This window comes from Pan troglodytes, chromosome 3 (genome assembly GCF_028858775.2).
Source record: "Pan troglodytes isolate AG18354 chromosome 3, NHGRI_mPanTro3-v2.0_pri, whole genome shotgun sequence".
Lineage (NCBI taxonomy): Eukaryota > Metazoa > Chordata > Mammalia > Primates > Hominidae > Pan > Pan troglodytes.
This window is the reverse complement of record NC_072401.2, coordinates 155,561,612-155,572,699: the sequence shown is the minus strand read 5'-3', so window position 1 is coordinate 155,572,699 and position 11,088 is coordinate 155,561,612. Positions and strand designations below refer to the sequence as shown.

Below are 11,088 nucleotides of genomic sequence, written 5' to 3'. Positions count from 1 at the left end.
CCCAGGCTCCACGAGAGCAGAGGCCGGCCTGTTTGTTCATTTCTGCACATCCAGCGCCCAGCATGGTGCCCCCTGGTACGTAGGGGATGAATGAGCTAATTCTAGCCCTCGTGGATCTCTAGGCAGGACTCCTTCCTCTACCTCGCTCCCTCCCAGCCTGCCCATCTTTTGTGCCCGTCTTTTGTGCCGGCCACCAGTCTTTACAAACAGTGCCCTGGGGGCCCATACTCCAGCTTTCCAGAGCGCACAGCTGCAAGGGCGGCTGTGTGTTAGAGCCCGTGATGCCGTGGTATTGAGTCATGCCATTCATTTAAGAAGGAAAAATCTCTCCAAAACGGGGAAATGGTGGGCAGTCCTGTGTGACTGGTGAGACTCTTGTAGGGGCGTTTCTACAACGACGAAACCCTTCCTAGGCACTCACTCCAACAAAATAACAAGCCCATTTTATTAGTATTTCGTTTTCCATGTAAAGTTCTGCTCATACGAATATATTTATAATTCTGATTTTTTTTACGGCATTGGGGAGCACACCGACAGGCTGCTGAACGGTGGCTGGAGATTCGAGGGAAAACTAAGTTCGCCGAGGCGGCCTCGGGCGGGCAGGTCCCGGGCTCCATCACAGGGCACAAAGAGCCCAGGGGCTGCCGGCTCCGTGGCTACCAGGGACGCAGCCCCCCAACCCCCAACACACACACACACATACATACACACACACACACACACACACACACACACACACACACACACACACCCTCTCCCACTCATGCCTGGCAACCCAGCAGAAACTTCGGACTGGGGCAAAACAAGCCCGGGCCCCGGCGGCACGCGGGGCTAGGCGCGTTCCCGCCAGTACCTGGCCGCGAGGCCGCTCGCGGGGTGCCCTGCGTGCCCCCCACTCCCGCAGCCCGCGCCCTGCTCGCTCACTGTGGGGGCGCAGCGGCCAGGCTTCTCTGTTTGTTGTTTAAAGAAATCCTAGGGCGGGCGAGCGGCGGCATCTAGGGGAGGGGGCGCAGCCAGAATTCCCTTCCAGCAAGCGCGTGAGGGGCATTCTCAACGCAAAACCAGACCCAGAAAGTAGTGACCAGCCCTCCTCGGATTACCCTTCATTGGCTCCTCCCTTGCTCCCCCCACCCTCCAGATTTGCATAAAAAAGGCCAAGAAAACTCTGGCTGTGCCCCAGCGACGGCTCATTCTGCTCCCCCGGGTCGGAGCCCCCCGGAGCTGCGCGCGGGCTTGCAGCGCCTCGCCCGCGCTGTCCTCCCGGTGTCCCGCTTCTCCGCGCCCCAGCCGCCGGCTGCCAGATTTTCGGGCCCCCGAGTCGCACCCAGCGAAGAGAGCGGGCCCGGGACAAGCTCGAACTCCGGCCGCCTCGCCCTTCCCCGGCTCCGCTCCCTCTGCCCCCTCGGGGTCGCGCGCCCACGATGCTGCAGGGCCCTGGCTCGCTGCTGCTGCTCTTCCTCGCCTCGCACTGCTGCCTAGGCTCGGCGCGCGGGCTCTTCCTCTTCGGCCAGCCCGACTTCTCCTACAAGCGCAGCAATTGCAAGCCCATCCCAGCCAACCTGCAGCTGTGCCACGGCATCGAATACCAGAACATGCGGCTGCCCAACCTGCTGGGCCACGAGACCATGAAGGAGGTGCTGGAGCAGGCCGGCGCTTGGATCCCGCTGGTCATGAAGCAGTGCCACCCGGACACCAAGAAGTTCCTGTGCTCGCTCTTCGCCCCCGTCTGCCTCGATGACCTAGACGAGACCATCCAGCCATGCCACTCGCTCTGCGTGCAGGTGAAGGACCGCTGCGCCCCGGTCATGTCCGCCTTCGGCTTCCCCTGGCCCGACATGCTTGAGTGCGACCGTTTCCCCCAGGACAACGACCTTTGCATCCCCCTCGCTAGCAGCGACCACCTCCTGCCGGCCACCGAGGAAGGTAAGCCTTCCCTCTTGCTTCCCCACTCCCTGCTGGGCTGAGACGCTCCCAGGAGATCCCGCCCCTGCCACGCATCCCAGTGCATCCCTGCTTGGGGTGCCAGTAGCGGGAAGGGCAGAAGTTCTGCCTGACCTGGTCTGTCATCACAACAAGCCTGTATCAAATTTGAGGCACCCCTCCCACGCCGCCCAAGTCTCGCGCATTCTCCTCCCGAGTTGTACCAGCTATACTTAAGGGCAGTTTTAAAATAAAACAAACAAACAAAAAACAACAAAACAAAAAAACCGAAGAACTGAACTGCGGTTTAAAAAAATATATATACACGATTATTGTTAAAGATGCTAGCACTGGAGCCGCGCAGAGCGTTGGAAGTGGTGTTTGGTGGGGGAGTTGGTGGTGAGCATTCTGGCCAGAGGCCCCTCGCTCAGCCTCATTCTGCACCTTCCTACCACTGGGCAGGATTCTAGTCACAGGAACATTTCCCGTACAGGAAGGAAAACCAGGATGCACAAGTAGATAACCTTTTAAGGGTCTTTTTGTCCTTTGTCAATTTAGATTTTGGAAATAAAACCGGGACTGGCACGGAGTGTGTGGAAAATTGAACATTGGTTGTAACTGCTCAGATACTTGAGGAAGAGGGCATAAAGGGAATCTGTGGAAATCACTTTTCTATTGCTATCAGTTTTTAACTTAGGAGTGGTTTTGATTAGCTGGAGAAAGTCATGCAAAAGAGATTCCCAAGTTTTTAGCAAACGGAGGGAGAGTTCCTGTGCAAAAACCATCAAAGCAATGAAAACCTCATGGGCTCTCAATATTTTTTCTGAAAGGAAAACATATACAATGCCTCTGAGCTGATTTGGGTCCCCTGGGTTGGAAAAGGGAGCTTCCTAATCCCTTTGAGGGCTTCAGCAGCCTCTCCCTTTCAATCTCTAGTAGTTTTCCTACAGACATCATTAGTTAAAGCAAATGCAAAGTTCTTTGGCAATCTTTCCTGGCAGGGACCATGAATTTGCAATCATCTTATTGGTTAGATTTCTAATTTATTGCAAATGTTTGGCATTTTTCAAACATTTGTCCAACATGTACCATAGACCAACCAATACAGGTTAGTAATATTTTATATACATCCTGAGAGCTCCTAATTGGAAATGTTTGATTTTGTTTGGGTGAGGGGACTTAAGGGCAGTTTTATGTATGTTGCTTTTATTTCTTCCCACTATCAGCAGCAACATTATGCATCTTACATTTCTCCAAAAAGCCACTTTTCTCCTTCAAAATAAAAGTTTATGTTCTTCAAAATTCCAGCTTTGTGATTTTTCTAATTTGATAAATAACGCTTCTATTAAGTCACATAGTTTTCTGTGAACATTAAATTTCACATTAGTGAAAATCTCATTTCACCTAAATTTTAAAGACATAATTAACACATTTATAAATGAGAGAAGGGCAATATAATTGTTCTTTTTTTTTACTTTTCCCAAAAAATCAAACTCTTAGAAGAGCTTTTAGCAGGTCTTCTGATAATTGTGCTAGTATACAATCCCTAGGTTTGATCAGACCACTAAACCGTTTTTGCTTCATCTTTGATTAGCTTCAGAAACAGGTTTGTTTATTTATTTGTTTGTTTGTTTTGAGAGTTTGAAACAGGCACAGAAGGGCAAGAAGAACCTGTACCAGGGAGCTTGCAGATAACAATGAAATGAATGCTGCCTAACTCAAGCACAATCTTGGCAGAGGCACAAGGTGACACAGAACCACTTAGAGCAGGCTGTTGTAATTAGTGAGATGTGTTTTCAAGGTGGAAACAGCCCACATGTGGAACGCTAGCCAGTCACCCCTCCCAGTCCAGACTTGGCCCCCCTGAGATACAGAGCTCTGCCGAGTAGAGCCAGCTACACCGGTGTCCTGTGGGTGAGAAAGACAATCTTTTGTCTATATTTTCTAGTTACCAGTTTTCCCAAACCCCTTAAGGATCTTTGGTTCTTTGGGTGCTTTCTCCTTCAAAAGGCCTTGGGAATAACTTTTTCAGACTGAATTTCCCAGAGGTTGGGAGGATGAGCTGAAAAGCTGCACCGTCTCAGTTAACTATAACTACATACACTTGTATACTCTGCCCACAACTCCCTTTTGAGAGTCATAATTTATTAAACACAACAACATATAGGCATTCTCATTTTGCTCCCACCACCCCTCCCCCCCAAAAAAAATTGGGAAGCATGGGAAAACTTTCTTAGGATTGAGTGTTCCTGCTTTTATAGAGGAGGCAGAAGCTGAGGTTAAATAGGACAATTGCTACTTTTGTCTGGATAAGTCCCTTTGAGTTGTTTACAAACGCCACCTACTGTTCTCTTTTAAGCAAACTTACTAAAGACTGTTTTTCACATTTCTAGCTCCAAAGGTATGTGAAGCCTGCAAAAATAAAAATGATGATGACAACGACATAATGGAAACGCTTTGTAAAAATGATTTTGGTAAGTAATACAACAACAACAACAGATTTCACATTCAGAAGTTTTATTTACCAGTAAAACTTCAAGGTGCAAATCATTATGATGTTGCTAGATAAAGGTTGGGTAAAACACCATTATAGCTCATGTATCCCAAAATCATCTAACTTGATCTATCCTAGTTTCCTCCTTATGTAACTGTCTAGCATTGAGTTGTATCTTGTTAGGTGAGACTCATTGTTCTGTTAAGCCAATAATCAAATAATGAAAATTATTCAGATTATCAATTTCCAGTGGCACATTTTAAATCCCTTTTTTTTTTTTTTTTTTTTTTTTTTTTGCCGACAGGCATAATCCCGAGTTCTCTTTTCTTTTGATTACTTAACATGTGCACCAGGGATGGAAGTGTAAATATTAGCCCCAGCCAAACAGATTCAAGGCTTTAAATTGGCCACAAATAAAAATATTTTTACTTTCTTTATAACCCATAATGATTTTAAACCTCTGTGTTCTACCATTAGTGAATATATCCAAGGCACTGATTAATAATTTGTCAAGGAGGGGTTCCTTAAGTTGAAAAAGAAGAGTGGCTTACTGAGAAGACACCTAACATGGAACACTTAACAACCTTAAAACACCATCTTAAAATCCCTTTTAAAAGGTTTTCGTAAATTTTGTATGACTAAGTCTAGACACATTTGCCGCAGTTTCGAAAATAGTTTTAAAAAGGAAAAAAAAAGCTTAGAAATTTACTTTAGCAAGATACATGATAGATCACATGGTGTTTGGGGACAATAAAAAACACATGTGATATGTTCCATAAGTTGCAAGTCACTCCCCTGAAGACAGGATTATAAGGGGAAAGAGAGCTGGGGCTTTGTCTACATGGAACTCTACCAGCACCTCATCTGCTGACTTCAGGGCTCTCAGGTCAGAAGAGGAGCCCAGCTAGACACAGGATCAATGCTAAATTCAGAGTTGGGAATGACCAGGAACTTCACCCAGAGGCATTCTTGCTTTTATCCTTTTCCAAGGGCAGGTACCTTTTGGTGTGTTGGAATTATTGGTACCTTTTTAAAAAGTATTTATTCAGGCACAAGGCTGAACTTACTCATAAGCAGATATGTTCCCTGCTCTGTCAATCAATAATGGAGTCTAATAGACCCATATTAACACTTCTACATATTCATCATAGTCCTCGAGACTGAGGGAAATCACTCCAGCTCTCACTCTCCTTACCTTGCCATTCCCGAAATCTCAGGCCTGGTCAGGTCCCTAAAACTCTGGAACCATCCAATCCCTGCTCTTTGACAACTCCAGGTCTCTTCCAGAAAGTGTCCTGGGTTTAACTCTGACTGGTCCCAGAACTACCATAGTCCCGGTGTTGGGAAAGGCTTCACACTGCTGAGGAAAGAGAAAGAAGGGAGGTAGCTCCAAGTCCTTAGCAACTTTTCCCCTCAGGAGGAGCCACAAATGGGGCTGACGGGGTTTCATATGCCTGTTTTCAAATGTATACAACCCTCAGACTGGCTGAGAGCCAGGCATGTTAGCAGCAGATAATTCCAAATCACCAGAGCCTTACCAAAACACAGTTCTCAGCCCCCATGCTACATCACTTCATTAAGGGCAAGATAGAAAAATATCATTTTATAAAATTTCTATTAAAAAGCCTATAAAATATCATGTTCTTCTGGCAGTTTATATCCTTTGCACTGCACATAAAACAGATCCTTCCTGACTTCCATGAAAAGTTGATTGTTACACTGTGGAGCTCCATAACAATTGGCTTTGGGAAACACACACACACACCTATTACTTGCTTGCTTTGTGGCTGACCTTACAGAAGACCACCTTTCTAAGGATGCCCTATCAAGACATGAGCCAAAACATGGATGCCTGTGTGCCTTAGTGTGCTCTCTCCTTACAGAGAGAAAGCCTTTCAAAACAACACAGAAGTTATCACACTTAAGGTATCACATGCATAGATACCTCACAAGCTTTGTTTTCTATTTCTTCACTCTTTTTGACCCATAGAGGGATAATGAAGCAGAATTTTAAGAACTGCATCATAAGATTATTGGTTTATAAGCACTATTCCATCTTGCCTCTGTTCTTTGTGAATAACGGAAGAGTAGGAGGAACAAGCATAGAAATCTGATTTATTTGACTTGACTACTCTGGGAAGGCATCACCTCTTCCCTACTGTGCTCCTGAAGTACAAGGGAAATTCAGTGGTACAAGTACTGGTGAATAAAAAATGGTTCAGAACTACCTTCCTATATATACAACCTATTGTAGGACCAGAAAGTATCATCACCTCTGCCTGCGATCACATCCTGCATCCTCAGTCACATCCTCCAGGACAGGAAAGGTTATGTGGGGGATTCAATTCTCTCTGTTTGGGCCTAGCTGAAAATCCAAGGAGAAAATCCCTAATGTTTTCTCATGATAAACATTTGCAAAATTAGTTATTTTAGAGCTAGACAAAGATGACTAACAAATCTTCCTCCTGGTTAAAAGTGATGGTTTTTTCTGATGTTTGGAGCTTGAGAATGTTTCATTTGGCCAGGTGAAATCTTATATATGCCCTACCTGTACTACAGACAAGGCTCCCAGGTGAAGTGTAATCAGTCCATTTCTCCCACCATGGTGAGGTCTATCCAACACCCTACTCCCAATGCAGAGGACGCAAAAGCATGAAACATTTCCACAAGTATGGCTTATTCCACGACTTGAGTCTCAAAAACTGAGAATTCAGTGCCACAGTTCAGATGCATATCATACCAGACAAAACCATGGTTGGCCAAGTCATAGCATCTTTGATTTACCTGATAGAGCTTCTATAATTTCCTGGTTGACTAGAAAGCCATACTCAGTCAAATTCCCATTCTGATATTTAAAAAAAAAAAGAAAATCTCAAAAACAGTTGTACTCAACACAGAAAAATCTTCCTCTATTACTAATTTAAACATAGATTAAACTCCATCAAAGTCAGGAAGTCATACTTACACTTCATCTATACAGAATAGCTGTCAGGGGCACCCAGGGTCTTAGGACACACTGCAGCTGGGCAAGTTTATGCTGCAACCACTACAAAAACATGGACATTGCCTCAAGACACCACAGTGGTATTACAGGAGGAGGTTTGGCAACTGGAGTTCTAGCAAACAACCTAAACTGGGTGACCTCATGCAAGTCACTAAACTTCTCTGGATTTAAGATTCTTTGTGTATTAACAAGCAATTTTAATGGGATGATCCCTTCTAACCTTAAAATTCTATTCTTTTCCTGCTTTCATGGAGTCTTGAAATTTAATTCCAGCATACACGTTTGTAGGGCTTTCTTTCCCAGAGCATACTGTTCATGACTATAAAACGTGTCCTTTATAGTAAACCACTTACTTTTGGTCTTCGCATTCTAACGAGTCTACATATACATTTTGGAAACAGTACATACATGATCCGTAAACGCCTTGGCCTTGGACTGGCAAATGAGAGCATATAAGGATGAGGTCTTCAGAAAAACACTTTTATGACTAACCATGTTGTGCTGTTAAAAAGAGACTTGCATATTGTTTCTCCTGCTTTACCAAATCAAATGCAGCTGTAAGATCAATTCTCCTTCCCTGTAATCTGATCTTTAGAAAACAATGATTGTGTGACACAGTTTCCTTACAGGTTTGTCCAAAAACCTCTTGCATAATAAATTGAGTTTAAACTTTACGGCCACAGAGGGATCACATTTCACCTAAAAGTCAGGCATTTCTTTTCATGCTTAAGTTTCTAACAGAGGAAGTCATTTGTTGGGGAGAGCACACACCACATGCAACTTTCTTACAAACACAAGGGTGAGTGAGGAAAGGAGAAGAAAAGTTAATTGAGTCCCGCAAAGAGAGAGTTTTGAAAAAATGGCTGATTGGAAACCAAGTGCCTGGCAAATGCTTTGAGGCTTTAGCAGTGGAGCCACCTGCTGCCCCTAGCTCCCAACCCCCGATCTGCAGCCTCTGAGGGTCCCATTAGCTCTAGGAAGCCTCTCTTTCCTCATCCAGGCCAAGTCACACGAGTTGGCAGAATGGGGGGAGGTATACTGTATTCCCTCATTATAACTGGCATGACTCTTTCTGCCCTCTCTCATAGCACTGAAAATAAAAGTGAAGGAGATAACCTACATCAACCGAGATACCAAAATCATCCTGGAGACCAAGAGCAAGACCATTTACAAGCTGAACGGTGTGTCCGAAAGGGACCTGAAGAAATCGGTGCTGTGGCTCAAAGACAGCTTGCAGTGCACCTGTGAGGAGATGAACGACATCAACGCGCCCTATCTGGTCATGGGACAGAAACAGGGTGGGGAGCTGGTGATCACCTCGGTGAAGCGGTGGCAGAAGGGGCAGAGAGAGTTCAAACGCATCTCCCGCAGCATCCGCAAGCTGCAGTGCTAGTCCCGGCATCCTGATGGCTCCGACAGGCCTGCTCCAGAGCACGGCTGACCATTTCTGCTCCGGGATCTCAGCTCCCGTTTCCCAAGCACACTCCTAGCTGCTCCAGTCTCAGCCTGGGCAGCTTCCCCCTGCCTTTTACACGTTTGCATCCCCAGCATTTCCTGAGTTATAAGGCCACAGGAGTGGATAGCTGTTTTCACCTAAAGGAAAAGCCCACCCGAATCTTGTAGAAATATTCAAACTAATAAAATCACGAATATTTTTATGAAGTTTAAAAATAGCTCACTTTAAAGCTAGTTTTGAATAGGTGCAACTGTGACTTGGGTCTGGTTGGTTGTTGTTGTTTGTTGTTTTGAGTCAGCTGATTTTCACTTCCCACTGAGGTTGTCATAACATGCAAATTGCTTCAATTTTCTCTGTGGCCCAAACTTGTGGGTCACAAACCCTGTTGAGATAAAGCTGGCTGTTATCTCAACATCTTCATCAGCTCCAGACTGAGACTCAGTGTCTAAGTCTTACAACAATTCATCATTTTATACCTTCAATGGGAACTTAAACTGTTACATGTATCACATTCCAGCTACAGTACTTCCATTTATTAAAAGCACATTAACCATTTCTATAGCATGATTTCTTAAGTAAAAGGCAAAAGATATAAATTTTATAATTGACTTGAGTACTTTAAGCCTTGTTTAAAACATTTCTTACTTAACTTTTGCAAATTAAACCCATTGTAGCTTACCTGTAATATACATAGTAGTTTACCTTTAAAAGTTGTAAAAATATTGCTTTAACCAACACTGTAAATATTTCAGATAAACATTATATTCTTGTATATAAACTTTACATCCTGTTTTACCTATTCTTTGTCTTCTGTCTTGTCTTCTTAGTAAAAGGAACTGGGAATGGAGCTATGTATGGGTGGTCACTTCCTTCCATGAGCCCAGCCCTCCAGCAGTTTAAAGTGATCTACTTCTCAAGTGACTCAGAAAGTGTCTCCCCCTCCACCACCATGCCCCACATCTCACAGATTTCACCACTTTCACCCTGCGGAAGCAGCGACTTGCAGCCTCTAGAAAGGGGTTGCCTTCTTTTGACCCTTCTGAGCAGTCCAGCTGCAGCTATGTGGAAACATTACCCTAAACTTAAGGTTTATGAGCTTTACAGTTGTGCTTTTCATTTCCTGAGATTTTTCATACCGAAAAAGAACCACCACTGCAAAAATGTTAATTCCTTCCCCGACTCAAATCTAACCCTCAGATAGAGAGAGCCATGATTTGGAGAGTATCCACTGGAATGCAAGGAGGAGGAAGGGGATGGTGAAAACTTGAACTAGGGTAAAAAGGGAGAGACAGACATCTGTCCATTAAATGTCTCTTAGTCCTTTCCAACTGCTATAACAAAATACCATATACTGGGTAGTTTATAAACAACAGAAATTTACTTCTGACAGTTCCAGAGGCTGCAAAGTCCAAGATCAAGGTGGCGGCAGATTTTGGTGTCTAATGAGGGCTCTCTGCTTCACAGATGGTGCCTTCTTGCTGTGTCCTCACATGGCAGAAGGGGTGAACAAACTCCCTCTAGCCTATTTTAAAAGGGCACTAATCCTATTCATGGGGCTCAACCTTTGGTCATGTTTTGAGGAGTTAGCAGCTCTGGCATCACCCAAATGTCTGCCTCTTGTCATATATAGTCATGTTTCACTTAAAAACGGGAGTGTTCTGAGAAACACATTGTGAAACCATTTTGTCATTCAGTGAACATCGTAGAGTGTACACACACAGTCCTAGATGGTATAGCCTACTACACATCTAGGCTATATGGTAGAGTCTATTGCTCCTAGGCTACAGACCTGTACAGCATGTTACTGTACCTAATACTGTAGTCAATTGTAACACAATGGTAAGTACTTGTGTTTCTAAACATATCTAAATATAGAAAAGGTATGGAAAAATATGGTATAAAAGATAAAATATGGTACACCTGTATAGGGCAGCGCCATTATAATTCTGTGGGACCACTACTGTATACACAGTCTATCACTGACCAAAATGTTCTTAGTGGTGCATGACTATATGTCTCTCCATACGCTTTCCAACTCTTCTACCTCATGCCTCTTGTTCCTGTCTTTGACGAGGGCACAAGCCAATGAGACATGCTCATTGGGGCAGAGCAGGTAGGTTTTTGTTTGATCATGATTATATTATATCAATAATCATGATTATATTCTTACTTTTTCAACTATCAGATTTCTTTTGTGGGCAGATGAAAACGTGA

The 11,088-nt window shown here is 44.5% G+C and overlaps 1 protein-coding gene across 1 annotated transcript; it reads left to right on the top strand.

Annotated features, from left to right (window-relative positions):
• Positions 1–1,189: 1,189 nt before the first annotated feature.
• SFRP2 (secreted frizzled related protein 2) lies at positions 1,190–9,674 on the top strand. Its single transcript, NM_001280534.1, is given in 3 exon segments — positions 1,190–1,923; positions 4,314–4,394; positions 8,507–9,674. Coding segments are annotated over 3 exon segments (888 nt in total). The 5' UTR covers positions 1,190–1,421; the 3' UTR covers positions 8,812–9,674.
• Positions 9,675–11,088: the final 1,414 nt, after the last annotated feature.